This window comes from Ambystoma mexicanum, chromosome 2p, assembly GCF_040938575.1.
Source record: "Ambystoma mexicanum isolate Mex_15411 chromosome 2p, UKY_AmexF1_1, whole genome shotgun sequence".
Taxonomy (NCBI): domain Eukaryota; kingdom Metazoa; phylum Chordata; class Amphibia; order Caudata; family Ambystomatidae; genus Ambystoma; species Ambystoma mexicanum.
The window spans coordinates 806,558,556-806,580,857 of NC_090923.1; the positions used below are offsets into that span (position 1 = coordinate 806,558,556).

Below are 22,302 nucleotides of genomic sequence, written 5' to 3' on the forward strand. Positions count from 1 at the left end.
CCCTGGGCGACAACCCAGTGCCACAGATCCTGCGCTTCCTTGGATAGGGCTGGGGATCTGGCGCCCCCCCTGCTTTCGGATGTAGAACATAATGGTGGTGTTGTCGTTGAAGATCCGCACCACTTTGCCCTTGAGGGACGGAAGGAAAGACCTGAGGGCCCAGAACATGGCCCGGAGCTCCAGGATGTTGATGTGCAGGACCTCTCCTCCGGGAGCCAAAGGCCTCTTGCGTGGAGATCTCCAGTGTGCGCTCCCCATCCCTCCAGGGAGGCGTCCGTCGTCACAGTTTCCTGGTGGCGGGGGTCTGGAAGTCCATGCCCAGTGCGAGATGTGCGCAGTTGCCCCACCACCGGATCGCCTGACGGAAAGTCTTTTTGATTGGGATCTTGTCTTCGAAGCTTCCCGCCACTTGCATCCAGCAGGCGTCGAGGAATCTGTACTGCCAGCATCCACAACCTGCACAGACGCACGAGGTAGATGCACAATGACATCATGCCGAGCAGGGACTTGATGGCCCTCACCCTGGCCACTTCCATGGTCAATAGCTGTTGCACCTTGCCCAGGATGGCCCTTGTCCTTTCCTCCGACTGTGTGGTCAACTGTGCCACTGTGTCGAGCCTTGCTCCCAGGAACAGGGCGTCCTGCAATGGTACCAAGTGAGACTTTGCAAAGTTGATCGAGATTCCCAGTTCCGCGAGCAGGCGGACGGTCTTCGCTGTGTGGTCGACGGCGAGTTCTCTTGACTTTGCTCGGATGAGCCAATTGTCCAGGTAGGGGTATACGTGAATCCCCTGCAGGCACAGCCGCGCCGCCAACGGTGCCAGGCACTTGGTAAAGACCCTTGGAGCCGACTTCAACCCGAAGGGCAGGGCCTTGAACTGGTAGTGCCGCCCTTGGACCATGAAACGTAGGAACTTTCGATGTCCTTTGTGTATGGGGATGTGAAAGTAAGCATCCTCCAAGTCCAGCGATCATAGGAAGTCGCCTTCCTCCAGCTGTCCCAGCATGTGCTGAAGGATAACCATCCGGAACTTCTGGGCTTTGATGTATTTGTTGAGGCGCCAAAGGTCCAGGATGGGCCGCCAGCCACCGGTCTTCTTTCGGACAAGGAAGTACCGCGAGTATACTCAGGAGACACGGAGCCTCTTTGGGACGAGTTCTAGCGTGCCCTTTCTCAGCATGGCTCGTACCTCCAGAAGCAGCTGTGGAACGTGGTTTTCTTTCCTGGCCACAGGTAGGAAATGGGGGCACCTTCTTTGGAACTCCAGAGTGTGCCCGTGTGCCAGGGCATCCAGCACCCAACGGTCAGTGGAGATGGACTCTCACAAGCCGATGAAGTTAGCACAGCCGGCCTCCTACCCGGGTGCTTAGGTGGGGGCCCGACGTCACGGCCGGTTCAGTCCTGTTTAGCCGAAGCCTTGCCACCCTGGGCTCCTTGGCGAAGACAGTATCCACCGGCCTTGCTGCGGCCTCTGTAAGCTTCCTGCGACGAGGAACTACAGCTTGGCGGTACGACGATGAACTGCCGCAGAATCCTTTGGAGGCACCCTGAGATTTTCCTACGGAGGTCCGAAAGGACGGCCGTCGTTGATAAAGAGTGCCTAGGACACGGACCGTCTCGGTATCCGCTTTGATGGCCTGTAGCGACTCTTCCACCATCCACCGCTTTCCCGAACAGGTTGTTTCCGTCGAAGGGCATGTCCAGTACCCTGGTCTGCACATCTTGATGGAAGTCGGTGGCCCTGAGCCACCTCGCCTTCCTGCAGGATTTCCTAGGCCTCCGCCCTCTTGTCGTCCGGGAGAAAGTCCAGGATAGGGGCGCTCTTGAACCACAGCTCCCTATCATAGCAGGCCACGATCGCGAGAGCATTGGCCACCTTAATGGTAGTCGCTGCCGACGAGATGACTCGACGTCCCATGGAGTCTAGCTTCTTTCCCTCGCTGTCTGGCGGTGAAGTAGGTAACGCCATCGCCCCTGCCGCTTTCTTCTTGGCTGCCGCGGAGACTACGGAATTCGGGGTAGGCTGCGCTCAGAGGCATATAGGAGCGGAATCCGGGACCCTGTACGTCTTCTCGTACCGGTCTCTCTTCGCAGGTGCCATGGAAGGGTTCTTTAGAAGGGACAGACCCTCGTCCCATATGTCATCCAACAGCGGGACCGAAAGTATCGGTTTCCTCTTGGCTTCCTGTCATTGGTAAAGAAATCCCTCTTTCTTTTGTTCCTTGGGGCACAGCTGGAAAAGCTCTGAGGCCCTTGCGATCATGGCGTGAAAGGAGCCAATTTCGTCAGGAGGGGAGGCCCGGACGGGAGGTGACGGGAGATCCATTCAGTCGTTGCCACCATCGTCTGTCCCTGTCTGTCCTATCTCCGTCTCGTCCCTCGGAGAAGGGAATGGGGGTCAAGGCTGGATGAGAGGGGGAGGATGGACTCACCTCCGCTTCTTCAGTGGGCTCCCCGATGGTCCAGGCGCCGCTCGATCGTCCGCTGGTAAGGGCAACATTGATCTCTGTACACAGTGTCTGCAAAGCCATCAAGATTGCTCCCGATTTGTCCTGTGGCGTAGGCATCGGTTGCGACGGGAGCGACGGCTGGGTCCTCAGTTTCCTCCATGGCACGCAGCTCTTAGTAGGCTCCACCATTGCTCTCTACGCTTGCCTCGTCGGGATCCTTCCCATAGGTCCTGACCCCCTCGAACTTCTTGTCCAGGATAGCTTTGACACCAGCCAGCGACTCGTCCACATCATCAGGTGGTATCCGTGTCCATTAGGGCTACCATGCCCCCCCCCCCCTTTTCTCGTCCAGGGGTTTCACAGGGGTCTTCTTGATAGGCAGGAAAGCTGCTTCCCTCCAGGGTGGCAGAGAAACTCTAGGCCCGGAAGTCGTCTCCACTGGGGTAGCCACTGCAGGCTTGGCCAGGGCCGCCGTGACTCCTTCAATCGAGGCCTTCACCGGTTGAATCAGGGCCTTCATGACCTTGGGCGCGTCTGAGGCCTTCACCTTAGGGGCGAGGGTCACCGACTCACCCCCCCTCGGCTTTCTACATCGGGATCGACCGGGGCTTCTCCCAAAGCTTACCCGGGTTCTCCGACTTCCTTTTCACTGAGCCAGAGCGCTGGCTCGTGGATGATGGTGTCGGTGACATCGCACCCTGCCTGGCAGCCGAGGAGCTCAAACCAACGGTGCTCCCGGTGCCCGCAGACTCGCTGTGCTTTGCCTTTTGTTGGAACCCCCACGCCGGATCGCCCTCAAAGGTCTTAGAAGACTGCTCAGACTTCTTCTCACCTGCTGCTGGGCTCATGCCTCAGGCCAGTCAGCGAGTCGTTTACGCCGGTCCTTCATGGTCCGGGCGGACATGTTCTTGCAGAACACACCGTCCTCCTCCACGTGCGACTTGTCGGCGTGTAGGCAGTAGAGACACCGGGAGTGCTCTTCCTCAAAGCCGTTCTGCAGTCCACATCCTGGGCAGTTCCTAAACAGTTTGGATCCAGTAGGCGTTGAATCTCCTTTGTCCTGGGCCATGTCCAAATTGGGGTAGGCCTGAAAGGTCTTGCGGAATCCTCCAAGAAGTGTAATTCGACGAAAATCCACCCTTGAGGGGCGTAGAAATTTCAAAAACGGGTCCCCGTTGATCGGAAGAAGAATCGGTGGAGCTTGAGGCTCGAATTGACCGAAAAAAATAAGAGTAAACTCTTCGAAAAACGCAATACGCAGTAAAAGCTCGAGAGCAACAGCACGAGGACTCCCAACACGTGAACGTGAGTAAAAATCTAAAGATGGCTGCCAGAGGAGGGGCTTAGGTAGAGGGCAATCATTGGCTGGGGGCAGTATGACGCAGAGACCAGTGATTGGTTACTAGTAGAAAGACAGTTCAGAAACTAAACAAACTGATTTTTTTTCCTTACTGGAGGATTCCCAGCCGGACGACAGGGAATATTCATGAGCATGTGAATCCATGCCAGACCCCATGCTGGAGAAGAGCGGGCCATTTTAACAAAATGGGCACTCATGAGTGCTTTACTGCAGCTGCAATTGCAGCCTGCGGTAGAAACACACAATGTTAGGAAAAAGTACACCACTGCCACCAGCCATTAACTGTAGAAAAGGGTAGCATAAAAATGTTACATGAGAAACTAGACAAAGGGGATACTAAGTAACCCCTCCAGTACCCTATTGTAAGATAGTGTGTGCTGGGTCTAGAAAGTTACAAAACGTAAGTCAAGTCAATTTCACGTCACTGCTCTTGGAAACAGTTTTACCAATAGAAGGTATTTAAACCTTTGAGAAATCTGAGAGACTTCCATGTGCCACTGCACTGAAGGTGTAAAAAGATGATGCCTATGGAGTTTGTCAGACTCCAAAAACAAACAGAAAACACATAGAATTAAATGGGGAAATTAAACACTAAAATGAAAATTCTCTTCAACATTAGAGTGGCAGAGCAGTCAGGCTGATCTTAAGAGGAAGATGTGAGCTGTAGGAAAGTACACTGTACCTAGCTAGTAATGCACATCAAAGAAACACTAACAGTGTTAGGTAAGATTTTTAACATCAATTATAAATCTTCCTGGCCTGTGTCAACCCCAGAACATTTTGCTTTGACTAGGTAACTATTTTACCTTGTCCGTAGGTGACGAGGAATCTTTTTCCCCCTCTCACCCAATCTTTTACTCTTTATGGGTGACCTTTTTATGTCTCTCCATAGTGTATGGTTGAAGTTATAGTTTCCTACAACTTTTGGTTTTAGACTGGGTTGCCCTTATGGGCTCCCCTGTTAATTACCCTTTCACGTACTTGGGTGAACTACAGTTCCCAAGTAGTTAAGATGGATTTTCGTCCCCCTTTACATTTTATATAGTGAGCCAGCACACCCCACCTCATGTTAATTCAGCCTCGGTAATGCACAGATGAGCCACTATTTTTCTAAAATGGTGGGCTCCTTTTTTTCGACATTTGTGTGCTTGCTGTTTCTGAGGAGTGACTGTTTAGTCTAGCAGGAAGCGAGGGAGGAGTCCAAAGCTCTGCAGCCCTTTGTATTCCACCTTGACTGAAAGGGAACAATTCCCAGGGGGAGGCTGACTGTCCCGATTGGACAGCCTGACCACCCCTTTCTTTAAAATGCGGGGAGAGAATGCAGAAGTTGTGCTGTAGTTCCTGATAAAATCTCTGAACCTGATAGCTGCTGACAAGTCAACCACTGGAACCAAAACCGAAGAGGATGATGAAGGAAGCACAGCTGAGACGAGTTTCAGCAGACAGTCTGCTGTGTAACTGGAGCCTGCTGTAGCCCTCCCTTCCAATTGACCGGAGGATCCCGAATGACCCTGACTCGGAGCCTGGTGAGACCCACTAGATTCAAGAAGAACTGCATTTTGAGCCATCCCACGTTGTGCTGCGACCTTGCAGGGCTGCATTATCCCAATACCCTGGGACCTTGAGCCATTGTGCAGTGTATGGTCTTCCGAATTTCGCATCTTGCTGAAACTTCGTGGGCATCCTGCTGGAACTCCAAAGATGTGAATCGAGTCTGAAAAGTCCCCTCAGCAGAGTGCAGGAGCTGACAAACCGACAAGAATCCGACCAGCGATACTCCTTCTGTGCTTCTGAAAAAGGAACCAAATCCACAGAGCCGCATCCAGCCACGAGGAAAATATTGCCTGGAACCTTCTTCTGTGATCCCTGCAGAGAAAGTCCTTCCAAAGTCCTGTCTTCGGTCTTCTGGGTTTTTGGCTGCATACCCTAGTCTTCCTCCTGCAACACTTCTTCTGTGCTGAGGTACTGTGTTGGCTGGGGTATTTACTAACCTTCAGTCTCTTGTGATTCCTGTGCATCGTTGGGGTGATACTGTGATTGGGAGGTCTTTCGTCCAGTTCACCCAGTGCCACTGCTGGAATCCTCCTAGCGTGTCTTCTCTTGAGTCCCTGGACCCTAACAAACTTTCAAAGTCAACTATGTTTGCTCAGTCTTCCTCAGGAACTCTGACTGAGCCCTATCTCACCCTGCCTACTGCTGGCTCCTAGACCACTAGGGTCCCTCTACTGCCTCCGATTGAACTCATGCTATAGAATAAGGGAAGGACTGGATAAGAAAGGGGTTTTGCCTTGAAAAGAATAACAAGTGTTCAAAAGTTACTTACTCGTTAAAGAAGTTGGTTGGTAACTGTAACTCTGAGAGTGAACAGTTACAAAAGTTCTTACTTACCTTGAATGTGTGGTGCACTATTCTGAAAAGTATATATAAAGGTTAAGTTACTCACCTGTGAATTGGTTGTGCCTCTTCCCCAAAAGTAATGCTGTTGGTTTCACTTCACTATTCCCGTTAGGGTAAACGTATGAGTGTCCCCAATTTTGTCTTGCTTCCCCTGACCTGCTCTTAGCCTGTCCAGAATAAGTCCACCCAAGGTTATACTTACTGATAAGTTGCGGATAGCCCCTTTAAAAGTATGTAGGCTTTACTTACCTTGTGCTAGCTGTGTGCCACCCTAAAACAAGTTAAAGAGTTATTGCTTATCTCAACCTGTGTTCCACTGATCTTCAAAGGCAACTGTAATAGAATATTACAACATTAGGTCATATCTGCCTAGAATAGCTGTGTGCCATTCCTGAAAAGTGTTCCTTTATGTGTAGCTGGCCTTGGGTTGCCTGAAGCATCCACAATTAGTGTAAAGAGTTCTTGCTTATCTTAGACTTTGTTCCACTGAGCTGAAAAGCAACTGTAAATTACACTAAAAAGGTCTTACTCACCTAGCATAACTGTTATCACAAAAGTAGTAGAGGCATATAATGTTCCTTGAATCTGTGTTCCACTATTCAGAAAAGTATATTTGCAAGTAGGTTGACTATGTGATTTCATTGTTGAGTGTCACTGCACAACCGACAGAGTCTACTACCCTTATATTACTGAAAGTAATCTGAAAGTAATCTATGGTATTACCATCCTAGAAATACTGTTAGGTGTTCTAAATAAGATCTGTGCTTTGATCTGTGTATTTAAAGCATAGTGTTGTGTTTTTATAATGCGTTTATATACTTAATGCTAGTACTTACTCACCCAAGAATTTCTTGGTCTGCTTGAATATAAAATACACCCTTTATTTTTACAATACATAGTGTAGCAGTGTTTCTTTGGACTATGTGTATAACACAATTTCTTTGTACCGATTCTACATCCCTCTCCCCCTCCTAAGATAAGCCTGGCTACTCTTTCTACGCTACCCTAGACTCAGGTGGTACAGCCTTGTACTAATAGAGGAGACTTGTACTGTCGGAGTTGAATGGTTTAACTAAATCCTTAGTTGGACTTCAGGAAAACTGTCCTAACAGCAAGGGCTAAGCCGGACCAATCACTGGAGTCGATGTTGTCCGCTGCAGGAGTCATCCCCGGGTTGTCAGCAGGCTGCTGTTCCTCATGGAAGTCTTGGTTCCAATAATGATCTGTCAAATAGCTACAGGAGCCGTCCTTTTATCCAATATTCAGGCTGGGAGATATAGCCCAAGCCCACCAATGATAAGGATCTGCAACATTCAAATAGCCCAATCCCGGACAACCACTGGTCATCACATCCGCCAAACAGACTTTCGGGCGCTGGAGGATGTGGACTGGGACCAGACAGTCCCAGACACCTCCTCTGGCTCGCACGCACAAGTCTGCTTGCCTGTGAAAGCAGAAGTTTTCATCGGGAAAGGAGTTACCATATATGGCATTTCCTCACGCGAGAAGGCAGGAAAAAGGCACAGCCATTTTAGGGTGCTAGTCGCCTTTAGTAGTCATTTATTTAAGTTAGGACAAGTTTAAAAAATAAGGAAAAAGACTGGGCGTCCCATAGGAACCTATGGAGAGTAAGGTGCATACATAACATCTCTCCTCCCCCACCCCCTCTCCCCACCTACTGGGGAGCTGGACAGAGCAAGTCTTTGTTCCCCAATCACATAATGCAAGCAGCAACCTCCTAAAAAACAAAAGGAGCCGTCACCAGCCAGTGAGTGAACACTACAAGGTACATTTGGGGACTCAATGGAAAGAGGTCTAATAGGACCTTCGTCGGAACAGAAGCCTTCTAATTTCCCAATATCCACTGATGTATTTAAGGACAGTGGAAGATTAAAACATGCCATTGACAGGAATCATTCGGGTCAGACTGTCTTAAACAAATGTTGTCTCAAAGTTTATATGGGGAGAAAACACTTCCGCTTAACCAAATATCAGAATAAAGTCACTTGGCCGATTAAGTTAATCTGAGAAGGCCGATTATTGGACCCAAGAATGCAATTAAAAGGGTAGGGATTAATGCTTAGTACTGCACCTACCTCGGGAGCCAAGTATTCTGGAGTACCGCAGAAAGTCTTCATAGTCGCTCCGTCAGTGATTCCTTCCTTGCACAGCCCAAAGTCTGTGATCTTAATATGCCCGTCTTTATCCAACATGAGGTTTTCAAGCTGAAAGATTGCAAACAGGTCTTTCTTACAGTACATACTATACGCACCCAGTGAAGGTTAGATGACGGATACTCATTCACTGTTCATGCAGCACCATGCATTCTAGAGGACTGAATCATTGTATTAGGACCTATTAAGTAAACCGAGAGGAGATGCGCATTCACAGTTTCAACAACTTAACAGGTTTTATTTGGCCATAATGGAAAATACAGCATTACTACAATTAAAACACTGGTTTCTCCGTTTTTCTTTTTACGATTCTGATGCGTTGACTGCCACCTAGTGGTTTTATCCAGTTTTCAAAAAAGAAAAACAGTCCTGGGAGTATGTCTGAAGTCAGGCGTCTCACATGATGTTGAATTGAATAGAATCCCACAATAACCCTCCTCTTTGCTCATTCTTAAAATGCTGTTATTGCCCCATTGTGAGAGATGATAGCAATATTCTATATACAGGTTCTACAGAAAAACCATCACCTAAAAAGCTATCTTGGTACGCAGGACATCGAACCACAAAAAAAGTACAGCCTCTAGTGAGGAAAATAGTCATGTCATTGAGACAAGATATGGTTAGCAGATGCAAGGCATGAACTTGTGCCAAAAAAGAGAAGGGTGAAAAAAAAGTGTCCATAGATGTGTTGAAAGAACAAAGGTTTTCGTTCAGCCTTACTTGAGTTATTGAGTGTAGAATCGATCATGCAATAAAGAGACTGACATCAGTGCATTTATTTTTCAACAGTATGGCTGACAATTCTGGCATGCTAGATCATGGATTACGACAAATGGCAATAGTGGGTATATTCAACAGTGGGTATAATCCTCTATCAAAAATTGTTCAACAGGATGACTTCTCCCTTCATGGAGTAGGACTGGGGGGCAGCGATTCGGATGCCGTTCTCTACAGCAGGAGGGGGGACGCTGTGGGCGGTTGAGGTCCCAGTGGCCCAAGCCAAAAATCCAGTGAACCAAGCAGGAAACAAATAGAGGCACGTGGCAGCCATGTTGAGGCCAGGCAAAGTCAGTGGGACATAGATTTGAAGGATGCTGGTTACCTTGAAGGGAAACAATGACCTAAAAAAATACAACACCCCCCCATTTCCCCTGCCAGCTCCTTTATTGATAAAGTGAACCTAAACATTTAGATTGAGACTCGACACGATGTTTTACTGCATAAAGTGTTAGGAAAAAACCTCATTGAGTGGGTAAGAGATGAGACTTCTTTGCCCTGAGGAGCAGACCAAGGCAGGATTGGGCCAATGAGGCTTCCTCATGCTCTGCCTCGCCATTCACTCAAACCATCATGAAGATGCTTAGCAGAATACAGAGAACTAGGTCAAGGACTGATGCTAAACTGGTTAAGTTAAATTAGATCGTTTTGAAGCTGGAATCAAGAGTTGCTATAATGGAACGAGAGGAAAGATTGCAACAGACCAGCACCCATGAGATACAGAAATTAAAAGTTGAGAGATATTGGCATTGCTGAAGATTTAAGAACTCGGAGGCAGACACACAACACTTGAACTTCCAGGAGGGCTAGAGTAATGAGATGGGGGTGGGTCTGAGTGGGGTGGAGGGTGTGGTGCTGCCCCTTTAAGGGCTTCGGCACATAGCGGAGTGACGTTGCACTCTGCCGCGTGTCTTTAAATAAAGGGGGCGTGCCCCAGGGGTCAGTGCGACTGGGGAGCCCGAACCAAGCAGACGTCTCCTGTGTGATTCTGTGGCAAGTGTGGGGCTCACGGGAGAGCGCGGGGTTGCTGAGAACCCCACAACAGTGGCATGAGACCGGAGTCACGTCCGGTCCCGGCAGCAAATAGAATTTGAATTTTTATATCGAACGAGGTATAGAATTATCTTGTTATATGCTGCGGAGAGGGTGTGGACCACGCAGCTGGCGGACATTTTTTTGAGGCGGCCCAGGATGATCGCGGCGCTCCAGAGGGGCTCCTAAATGCCATCCAAGCCTAATTTTTTGATATTCTTACAGCAGGCAGCTTTTTCTGCACGTGCAACCCATCCATTCTAGGTCATTTCGATTTTTGATGTGAATTTCGTTGATTGAAGGTGAGGTGCTGGGGGAAGCTTGCTGTTTTCCTGGTAGTCCCCTAGACCTCCCAGGCTCAATTTTGACACTTCCTGCTTTGCCTGTGGCCCCAAATTACATCACGTTGGCTGGATGTGTGAGACTGGACCATGTTTGCATAGCCTGCACTGTATACTGTACTGCTGTGGAAGTTTGAAGATCAAGAAGGCCTGCACATTTTAAGACTGTCTGGGTGAGTTGTGGCCCCATAGTCATCCAAGAAGGGGCGCTTGTGCGCTTGACCCATAAGTGACCAGGAGGATCAAGATGGGGGCCAGCCACTGCGCCAGGTTCAGCTTCCACCTGTGGTCCAGCCTCTGCCCATACCTGTGCCTCAAGCCATGGCCCAGATGAGACCTCCAGGCTGGGGCCTAGGTGGAAGCGGTGGATTGATCGCCTGGACATGTATTTCAGGGCCACCATGGAGACCAAGGAGGACAGCAAATTGGCGACCCTATTGTACTCCGCAGGGCCTGCGGTACATGACATTTTTGACTCTCTCCAACCAACAGATGCCTCGTATGGCGCAGCGAAGATAGCTCTTCATGACTTCCTTCTTTTGGCAAATGCAGACTATGAACGTTTTGTGATGCTTTACACCCGCCAAAAAGAGGATGAGACACTGGACACATTCTATAGCCGTCTCAGGCGGCTATCAGTGGTGTGTGCCTGGGACAACCCTGATGCAATGGTCAGGAATCAGCTGAGCCAAGGTTGCTCGTCGGGTAAAATACACAGACAGGTGCTGCAGGAACCTGGGATCACCTTGCCTCGCATCCTCGAACTGGGCCGCTGCCAAGAAGTGTCTGAGGTATGTGCGTCCAGAATGGAAGCGGGAGTGCACCCAGCCCAGGCGGAGGAGGTCTGTGCCGTGGGTCGTGGTGGCAGAGGTACCAGGAGGCCAGCAGGCAACTTCTGTGACAGGGGCGGAAAGCCCGGGGAGGTGTGCCTGAAGTGCGGGTATGACCTGCCCCACCCTGCTGAGTGTCCAGTGGCAGGGAAAGCCTGTGGTCGATGTGGCCTAGCCGATCACTATGCCCAGGTATGTAGGGCATCCCTACCTGTGATAGTGCCACAAGGTCCTGTGCGGTCTGGCTACTTTCACCAATCACGCCCGCCCAACCTCGCCCAGGTCGATCAGGGTGATGATGGTGCACAACTGGACGAGGAGAACGAAGATGAAGATGAGAAAATGTTCTTTGTATCCAGCGTCAAGGCCCTCAAATCCAAGAACAGTGCATTGTTGCAGTCAACGAATCATCTGTCCCGGTACTAGTAGACATGGGGGGCCTCCGTCAACGTGATTCCAAGGGAACACTACGACATCATGGAATGCCCCCCAAAACTGACTGCACCCAGGGCACGCATCTTTACGTTTGGGGGGCTCTGAGCCAATTCCCCTAGATGGTGCATTTGTAGCAGAGGTGGGGCATGGTGGTTCAAAAATAAGAGCACGTTTCTATGTAACACTTGTCAGCACCAACACGCTGCTGAGCTGAACTGCGGAAGCCCTGGCGATTTTAAGTTTTGCGTACTCCGTACACGTAGAAGACATTCAAACTTTACTGCAAAAGTATTCCCAAAGGGATTGGACAGATGGCAGGCGATCCGGTGAGGCTGCATATCGATGACTCGGTGCAGCCCATCGCTCTCAAGCACCGCCGGGTGCCTTTTCACCTGAGAGAGTTAGTGGATAAAGAACTGGACAATCTTGTCAACCTCTACATCATCGAGAAGGTTGAAGGCCCGATGCCGTGGGTGTCCCCCATTGTTGTTGCAAGAAAACCAAAGCAACCAGAATCCGTGAGGATTTGTGTCGACATGAGGCTCCCAAATAAGGTAATCCGGAGAGAGCGACACCTAACACCAACTATAGACGACATCATCGCCGAGCTGCAGGGGGCCCGCTTCTTTTCTAAATTGGACCATAGGGCCGTGTATCACCAGGTCGTGTTGCACCCTGAATCATGTTACATTACAACGTTCACTCACAGAGGTATGTACCATTACAAGAGACTACGTTTTGGGGTGTCCTCTGCGGCAGAGGTATTTCAAAACATCATCCGTGGTGCTCTGGCGACCCTCGACGGGGTCTTGAACATAAGTGACGATATCCTCGTGTTCGCAAAATCAGAGGCAAGACTTTCGAGCCGCTTCAGTCCTTGGGTCTGATGCTCCACCAGGAGAAATGTGAATTTCTGAAACAGATTATCGAGTTTTTTGCTTCATGTTCAAGGAGGGAGGTGTATCCCCTGACCCCCGCAAAGTGAAGGACATCAAGGACGCTCGCCCACCAGAGAATGTGTGGGAGGTACGGAGCTTCTTGGGCATGGTGATCTACTGTGGCCGCTTTATTAAGAACATGGCATCTTGGTCAGAGCCCCTGCAGGCCCTCACAAAGAAAGACCGTGTGGCAGTGGAGACCGCTTGAGCAGGCAGCCTTTGAGTACATCAAGGGCGCCCTCATGGCCGATGACACTATGGCATTCATTGATCCCGCCCTCCAGTTGGAGATCATAGTGGATGCCAGCCCGTTTGGCCTAGGGGCCGTGCTGGCACCGATTCCAGTTTCAGGCCGGTGGCATATACCAGCAAGGCGCTGTCCGAGACTGAGCAGTGCTCCTCCCAAATTGAGTGGGAGGCCCTGGCTGTTCTGTGGGGGTGCAGGCACTTCCGGTTATACATTCTGGGTAGACCAGCGACTGTCGTGACCGACAACAAGCCTCTGCTGCCCATCTTGGCCGGTTTGTCGTCGAACCACCAGCGAGGATTGAGAGCTAGTGCTGCTTAAATAGGGGGTCTCCCTGGTCTATCGGCCGGGATCCAACAATGCGGCAGACTACCTGTCTCGCCATCGGAGAGGTGACCTCGAGAGCGGGGTGGATGCCTGTGCAGAGGAAGCGGACGACCATGTTCAACTGGTGGTGGAGGCTGCAACCCCGAACGCCCTGCCACTGGAATGGCCCAGGATGAATGTTTTCGCATCCTGAGGGCGGCGATGCAACAGGGATCCTGGAAGAGAGTGCTGGACTCTGGCGATGCGAACACAGGATGCAAAGGTGGTGCTCGAGCAGCTGTGGAACGTGAGGGATGAACTGTCATTCTCCGTGTCCGGCCTCCTATTGAGGGGTGACCGGATTGTGGTCCCCCAGGCAAAGGTCCAAGAGGTCGTGGGGCTGGCCCACCAAGGTCATCAAGGGGCTGCCAAGACCAAAGCCTACCTGCGCCTCAAGGTGTGGTTCCCAGAGCTGGAGAGACAAGTGGAGGTATTTGTGACATTGTGTGTGGTGCCAGGCGGCGTCCCCTGCACAGAGGATGCAGGTGTATGTTGCCCTGAACCCAGATGTACCTGACATTATATGACCATCATAATGTACTGGAACTAAATAAAGAAGTTACTGAACTTCACCTGAGGTCATGGTCATCTTTGGGGAACAAGGAGTTCTACAAGAGCCCTCCATCAAGGCCATGCCCCAAGGCACATGACCCTGGGAAGTGGTGCATGCCGACTTTGGCTCCACAATGGAGGGCACCCACTTCCTGGTGGTGGTCGGCGAATGGTCCGGGTACCCGGAAGTTGAATTCATTGAGTCGGTGGCCTTCGAGCATGAGGTGGTGGCCACGGAAAATGTCTTCGCGGCTCATGGACTCCCCAAGACTCCATGTTCAGACAAAGGCGCGGTATTCTACGGCGAGCGGTTCGAGGCCCTGATGGAAGACTCGGGATTCAACACAGGAAGATCACCCCGCTCTGGCCCAGGGCAAATGGGGAGGCGGAGAGACTGATGCACACCCTAAACAAAGTGTTCTGCATAGCACAGGGGCAAGAGCCATACCTAAAGAGGAGCTATATCAGTTCCTGCGCGTCTACCGCACCACCGCCCCCACACGTCCTTGGGAGTGGCCCCGGCAGAAGCACTATTCAAACGGTGCCCGAGGGGACTGGTACCAGAGGTCGGGGAAAAGGAGCCAGCGGTTATTGATGACCAACAAGTGGAGCATGACCGCAGGCTGAGGACTGGACAAGAGAACCAGAGGAGAGGGCTCAGTCCTCAGTAGCTCGTGCCTGGTGACGAGGTGCTGATCAAAAACAGGCACCCACAAGGGAAGTTATCCCTGACGTACGAACCTGAGCCATGGGACGTAGTGGCGATAAAAGGGTGTCATGATTCCTGCCCCTCATGTCCCCAGCCCTCCAAGATGTCAGGCTGGAGCCAGGCCACGATCACCTACATGGCCCTCAAGGGCCTCTCCATCCCTCCAAAGACCCACTTGGGGTCAGACTTGGCGCTTGTGGCACCAGACTCACTCACTCCCATAGGATAACATTGGGGATTGGACTTGTAGTGCATTGATGGGGACAAAATGGATGCCCCCACAAATTTCGGTTCCCAGAACGGCATGTGCAGTCTAGTCTTTTGGGTGTGGTTCAGCCCAGAGACACCTGGGATACCCAGAGAGTATTTAAGCGACGCCCAGGCTGAGAAACACGCTTTGTATTTTCTGCACCTGCAGCGTGACACTCACCGTGTTCGGATCGGTCTCCAGTAGGCTTGCATCTTTCTTCTGCGCTCAGCTCCTGCAAGAACAAGAACACTGTTAGGATCAGCCTTACCTTGCAGCGCTTCTGCCCATCATTCATCACTTCTTCTGTTCTGCAGGCATCTTCGGCGGTGTCATTCCCACCCCGGCACGCCGCTTCCTAAGGAAAAGGGAAAAGAACAGAAAAAAGGCATTAGTAAGCATTCAGCAAATCTTCGCTTATTTTTAAAGACTGTACGAGCTTCAAACGCTTACCTGAATCCCAGCCGCTCTGGGGGAACTCTGTCTCCGGAACTTCTCATCCATCTGCAAGAGGGAAAAGACACTCCAGGTTAGCGTGTAAACATCTAGAGGCGCCGCATACCGCGCTTACTCACTGCATTTCTTCTTCATAACCGGCATCCACGCTGAAAACGTCGCAGCACCTAAAAGACACTGAAAAAGAACTTAGTTCAATACAAATACAAAAGGGTTGCATCGCACTCTCACTCACCTTCAGCTCTACTCATCTCAGCAGCACGTCGCCATCCCCAGATGCCGGCCATCATCTAAGGAAGGAAAGGAACGAAGTTAGAGAACTGTTCAAAAGACTCATTATACTTACCTGTCGGACTCTTGCCAGTGAAGTAAATAGGCAGCAACGAGCCTGCATCAATCAACGCGCCCCTGCGCTGAAAGCAGGACCCAGAGCACACTTTCCAAGAAAACAAGGTGAGCTGTGGATCAAAGGGAAGGGCTGGACCCCGGGGAAGAAGGGGTTCAGGCACACAGAGACAATAGGGAGTTAAACTGTACCAATCCTGTGTTTCAGGCCCAGTCTCCAGTCGAGTAGATTCCAGGGAAGGGTTTGAGGTCGTAAGAGGTCAGAACAGGCTGAGTGACGTCCCCGTGGATACCAGGTGAGCGTTACAAAGGGCCCATGGTGACGGCCTCGGACGGCAAGGCAATGGTCACGAGAAATCTGAGCTTCTTCAAAAGACTGGGGGAGACCCGGACAGAGGTATCCCCGGACCAGGACGTCGTGGAGATTCCAGACGAGGGCGGGATGCGGCCCCCTCCCTTGGTCTCCGGTCAGTGTGACGGCTGCCGACGGATTTCCGCTCCAGGAGGCGAGCAGGAGGTACGCCCTGAGGACAGGGCAAGGGAAACCTGTTTACCTCAGTGACTATGTGTTGGAACAGTGATTCCGAGCTACCCCGGTGGGGTGCGCTAGTGACAAGGGGACCTGGGTCGTTGCGATTAAAGAGGTCCAATTGGGTTCTAGTTTTGATGCTATGGTTCTGTTTTAAGAGTGTGATGTTTATACTGTTCATGGCGTGTCCTCATGAAAAAGGAGGAGTGTGGTGCTGCCCCTTTAAGGGCTTCGGCATGCGGCGTGGCACTCTGCCGCATGTCTTTAAATAAAGGGGGCTTGCCCCAGCGGTCAGTGCGACCGGGGAGCCCAAACCGAGCAGACGTCTCTTGTGTGATTCTGTGGTGGATGTGGGGCTCACGGGAGATCGCAGGGTTGCTAAGCACCCCACAACAGAAGGGTTGGGCCTGGACAGATTGTAGCACATGGCTTAGAGAACATGTGGAATTCACATATCATGCACCACAATTCAAGAATGTAAAATGGTAGTTTCATATTGTCACGAAAAAGAGGGTAGTAGGGGCTCGGCCATAATGTTGTATGTTGGGTCAGAAACAGAAAGGGAGGAGATTCTAAAGAGGTTTAAGGCCAAATCTTTTGCGAAGGCAAGAGGGTTTTCAACTTCCGAGAGTTTTGTAAAATGACCAATAACCAGAGACAATGGGCCACATTAGAAGTTTGGCGGTAGCCTTGCCGGTAAAACCGGCAGGCTACCGCCAAAGTTCTGAAAATTTCCGGTGCACGCAAATGGGCAATTACCGAGTCATTACAGAACTGCCGGACCCGGTAATTGCCCTTTCGCGGGTTGCCGGAACAGAATGCTCCCCATTCCCACTTGGGAATGGGGAGGTCGGATGCACCGGCACTGCTATAAACGGTGCCGGTGCATCCGACATGCTGTGCTCGCGGGTGCCTTTCTGCCCGACAGGTAAGACCTGGCAGGCAGAAAGGCACCCGCGAGCACAACTCATAGTTTGCCAGTCCAGGAATTACGGTACCGGCAAGCTTAACGGTACTGTAGTTCCCTGAGCAGCAAATTTATAATGAGGCCCAATGTTTTCCGGAGGCACTGAAAAGGGTGTTTGGAATGGTCTAAGGGCAATTTCCTGAAAAAGGTAAGAATATGGAAAACCCTGGTGACGCTGAGAAATGGTTGGAATCACGGAAAGATGAGCCAGACCAAGGTTAGACAACTCCAGTGAACATAACAGACCCAGGGATAACCAGAGATCCTGGGGTGGGGGTATCGAGTGGGGGAGAACGATACTGCTTACTCATACAGTCTGGTTTAGAAGAAATGGTTCTGTTATTTGTTGCTTGAGCAAGGTTTTGGTGAAGTAGAGGGGTTATCTATGTTGTGGAGTGTTAACGGGGGAAGGACTGTTCGAAAAGGTTTTCGTTTTGCTGCTTTCTTCCCATAGAGTATGGGAGAGTCTTTCTTTTTGCTTTATTTTGAACCATTTCTTGATTTATTCTGGTGGTAACCCAGCCTTATTTGTCCTTTGTGGCAATTCTTATGGGAACACTGATCAGTCCATAAGACCATCAGTAGTGAGAGACTGTCTATATTAGTGACGTTCCTATTACAATTGCACACATCATCTTGAAGTGAAATACGGTTAGAATACTTTGGATCCTTGGAGCTTTTTTCTGTATTGGCTTTTTGGTTACGTTTACATTATGTCTAGGATAAACTAGTATTATTCTACTGTGTTTTGAACTTTTAACTTGCACACTTCTACATTTACAGCAAATGGCTAATAAATTTGACTAGCACTTCAAGATGGCAGTGCCAAAAGCTTCTTGCATGTCCTTTGGCCATATTGTTTTCAGGCCACCTTCAAGCCCCCTCAGTCTCGAATTGTCATATATGTAAAGACCATCCCCAGGCAAAGACGCAGTTTGTGGGTGTGATCAGGGGTGGGGGCTGGGACTGGCTGGTTCCAGTACACATTCTAATGCCTGAATGCTCTTAATAGACAGATGCTCTGGCCAGTGGCTATAGATTGGATAGCCGCTGCAAGCTCGAATGGTGCAGATCTTTGTGTACCTGGGCAAGTTTCCAGTCTAGATCTTGGATAAAAGGAGGACTCCTGTAGGCATTCTGGGGATCATCGTTGGAGGCAAGCTCTCTATAAAGAAGAGGCAGCCAGTTGATGACCTGAGGACAACCCCTGCAACTGACCAATACCAACTCCAGTGAAGCCCTGCTCCTCTGCCTGATCTCAAGACGACTCTCGTCAGTGCTTCGACTCTTGAACTGGTGGGAACTCTCAGTCTATCTCCTGCAAGGATCCATGTCTTTGAAGTGTCCCTGGACCAACCAGTGGACTGACCAGCTCTCTCCTGGGCATCACTGTAGCTGTTGCTGTCCCGAGGGCATGCTTGGAATTTGGAGAATCTTCAACTTGTACAACAAGACACCTGCTGCAATTTCATCCTTCTTGCATCAACGGAAGTCGTCCAGGACCTGCTCCTTTGCTCGTCCCTGGAAGATTGCCGTTCCCTGGTTGACCATGGTGATACCCATTTGCAATCAATGTTCTACACATCCTAGGTGCCCTGAGGTCTCCTGCTCCAAATACATTTTTGTCTTTTCTTTGTTTGGGTGTTCAACTGGGAGGTGTCCGGCACCCGTTCTTAAGCGCCACTGCTGGGTCCAAAAGTAAACTCTGCACCCGTGACAGCTGGACCTTCCTCTACTGGACAAAGCACAGAAGACTGTCGCCAACTGATTCCAGAACCTCAGAAGTGGCATCTCAATTGCTCTTTACTCACGTTGGTCGGTGGACACCTGGTCAAGGATCCCTTTCTAGGCCTATCCTAGTGAATGGGACTGAGTGAGTTTACTCAGTTTACTTACCTGCACTTCACCTATCGTTGACTTTTGAATCATAACCACTGGCTTTGTCCAATCTCTTGTCAAACCTACCCGAAAAGAATAAACGTTGTTCTGTGGTTATACTAAAGTGTTTTCACTAAATTTCATACATTTGAGAAACGTACCTGTTTTTCATTGGTTATTGAATCATTTGCTTTGTTTTTCTCCGAATGGGGAAAGTATATGGCATACATTACTTACCATAGTCATATTTCCGATGCTTGTATCTGATTAGATTCACAATCTGTGTATACGCCGACATCTAGTGGCAGGTGCAGAGTATTGCATTCTTGTTTTCGAGTTTTGAAAGAACAATTAATTACCTGTAACTATTGTTCTCCAGCATGGGTCTGGCATGGTTTCACATGCTCATGCATATTCCCAGTCGTCCAGGCGGGGATCCTCAGTAAAAGAAAAAATAGTTTCACCTTCACTTACAAACTGTCTTTCTCCTTTAAACCAATCACCGAACTCTGGGTCATACTGCCCCAGCCAATGACTGCCCTCTCCCTAAGCCCCTCCTCTGGCAGCAATCTTCAGATTTGGTAAGCACGTAAAGTCGCAGTATGACCAAGAAGAGCCGCAGAGGGGACAACAGAGGGGACGGCGGGAGGGTTTGAATTTGAATCCATGCAAGACCCATGCTGGAGAATAATTGTTACAGGTAAGTTACTTGTTCCTTCTCCAGCATGGGGTCTGGCATGGATTCACATGCGCATGAATCAAGAATACATAGCAGTACAATATTACACAACCACAGGAGGCATCAAGGCTCAACAGAAGCAAATACTCCTACCTCCAGAACAGGCTCACCTTCAAGGAAACAGGTTGCATAACACTGCTTGGCCGACCCTGGAATTTTGTGAAAGTGTGCATAGACCTCCACGTAGCAGCCCTGCAGATGTCCAGCAGGGGCACACCAGACAGGAACGCCGTCGTTGCAGCGATCACTCTGGTGGAATGGGCTCTCGGATGGCCGGGCAGTGGTCGGTTTGCCAAATGATGAGTGTGTGATACAGCTGGAGAGCCACCTGAAGAGAGAAGCCTTGGACAACTCCTATCCATGGTTCACTTGACCAAAGCTCACCAATAGTTGAAACGTCTTCCGGAAACTCTTTGTGCCTGCCACATAAAATTTAAGAGCACAAGCCATAGCCAGCGAGTGCACAATCCTTTCAGTCGGCAACAAAGGTTTCAGAAAGAACACAGGCAACACCAAAGCCTCATTGAGGTGGAATTCTGACGGAACCTTCGGCATGAAGGAGGGGTGCACCCGCAGCACCACCCTTGTGCCTTGTGTCATGAAAGCTTTTGCAGGATAGGGCCAGGATCTCACCCACCCTCCTGGCAAAAGCGATGGCCATGAAGAAAGCAGTCTTCCAAGAAAGTAACTTGAGAGGGGCCCCTCCCGCCCCCATGAGTCTCATCAGTACCATGTGGACTTCCCACACCGGGGCAGGATTCATCACCGGCGGGAACTATCGAAACTATCTTTTGAGGAACTCCTTGACGAGATGGTGAGTCCAAAAAGAGAGACCTGGGGTAGCAGGAGATAGCTGCCAAATGCACCTTGATAGAGGCATGCGCCAGCCCCGCATTGGCCAAGGACAACAAGTAGGAAAGAATCTGCAGGGCTGTGCCGCGCCGAGGGTTGATCTTCTGCGACCGGCACCACGTAGCGCAACGCTTTGACTTGTGCCCGTAGCACAAGCGTCGATGACGCTCTGGCCCTGGCAAGGACCCCTCTGCAGTCCACCTGTAACTCGTCCCTCGGAACTCTAGGGCTGCAGGAGCCAAGCCTTCATGTTCAGCGATCCTGGGCCATGATGCAGAATTGCACCTCCTTTCCTGGTGAGCAGATCCGCAACCACTGGCAGCTTGACCGGAGGGGACGTTGACAGGCTGAGAAGCTCCAGGTACAAAATCTGCCTCGGCCATGCTGGGGCGACGAGGATCATCCTGCATCGGCACTGTTCGAGTTGATTGACGACTCGCAGCAGGAAAGGCAACAGAGGAAACACGTACATGAAAAGGCCTTCACACAGGAAAGAAACACGTCCTCCATGCTCCTCGGCTGGTGGAACCTGCTGGTGAATTTCTGTCATTTGGAATTCATTGCCGTCGCAAACAGATCGATCTGGGGTCAGCCCCATCTGAGGAAAAAGCTGTCCACTTGATCCTGTCGAAGCTCCCACTCATGGCAAGGGCGCAGCTCCCTGCTGAGGGAGTCAGCAATGATGTTCTTGACATCTGCCTGGTGGAAAGGAATGATTGACATTTCCTGGGCTACACCACAGTGCCACACGCCCTGCTCCTCTCTGTAGAGTGCCGGGGATCTGATTTTCCCCTGCTTCCTGCTGTAGAACATCGTGGTGGTATTGTCTGTGAAGACACTCACCACCTTGCCCTTGAGGAACGGAAGGAACAGCTTGAAGGCCCAGAACACCGCCCCCGGCTCCAGGACATTGATGTGGAGATCCCTCTCCTCCGGCAGCCACAGGCCTCTGGCGTGGAGATGTCAGTGTGGGCTCCCCAGTTCTCCATGGAAGCGTCCGTGGTGACAGTCTTCTGGTACAGGTGCTCTGGAAATCTGTGCCCCCGGAGATGTTGGCGCGCACGCACCACCACCTTATTGCTCGAAGAACTCATCAAGAGTAATCTAGTCTGAAAAGCTTCCAGATACCTGGATCCACTGAGCCTCCAGGAATTCCTCAAGGGGTCGCATCCACAACCTGCTGAGTCGGATCAGGTAAATGCACAACATCATGCAGAGTAGAACTGATGGTCCGCACCGTGTAGGTCTTCAGTGTCAACAGCTGTTGCACCTTGCCTATCCGGGCCGTCATCCACTCGTCCGAGGGACTCGCCAGGCAAAAGACTCTGTTGAATCTGGCCCCCAGAAACAGTGCATTCTGCGATGGTATCCCTAGATCCGTCAGCAGCCGGACAGTCCTCTCTGTGTGTTTGACAGCCAGTTCCTTGACCTGGCCCGGATGAGCCAGAGGTACGGGTACAAGTGTATCCCCTGTAGATGCAGGTGGGCCATCACCGGTGCCAGGCACTTCATAAACACCCTGGGCGCTGACTTCAATCCAAAGGGCAGGGCCTTGGATTTATGTCATGATGCCCGCTCCCGGGGAGCCGGTTCAAGCCCTGCGTCCCCGAAAGCGGACATCCAGTCCCCAAGGAAGAACCCAGCAACCCCATATAGGGGCCCTTTGGACAGTGTCCTGGC

The 22,302-nt window shown here is 50.7% G+C and overlaps 1 protein-coding gene across 1 annotated transcript in view; it reads right to left on the reverse strand.

Moving 5' to 3' along the window:
• Nucleotides 1–22,302, reverse strand: part of AKT2 (AKT serine/threonine kinase 2) — a 1,087,541-nt gene that overhangs the window by 252,260 nt on the left and 812,979 nt on the right. Inside the window, exon 10 of the mRNA XM_069644479.1 lies at nt 8,305–8,433. Within this exon, the coding sequence (XP_069500580.1) occupies nt 8,305–8,433 (129 nt within the window). The remainder of the gene's footprint in view (nt 1–8,304; nt 8,434–22,302) is intronic.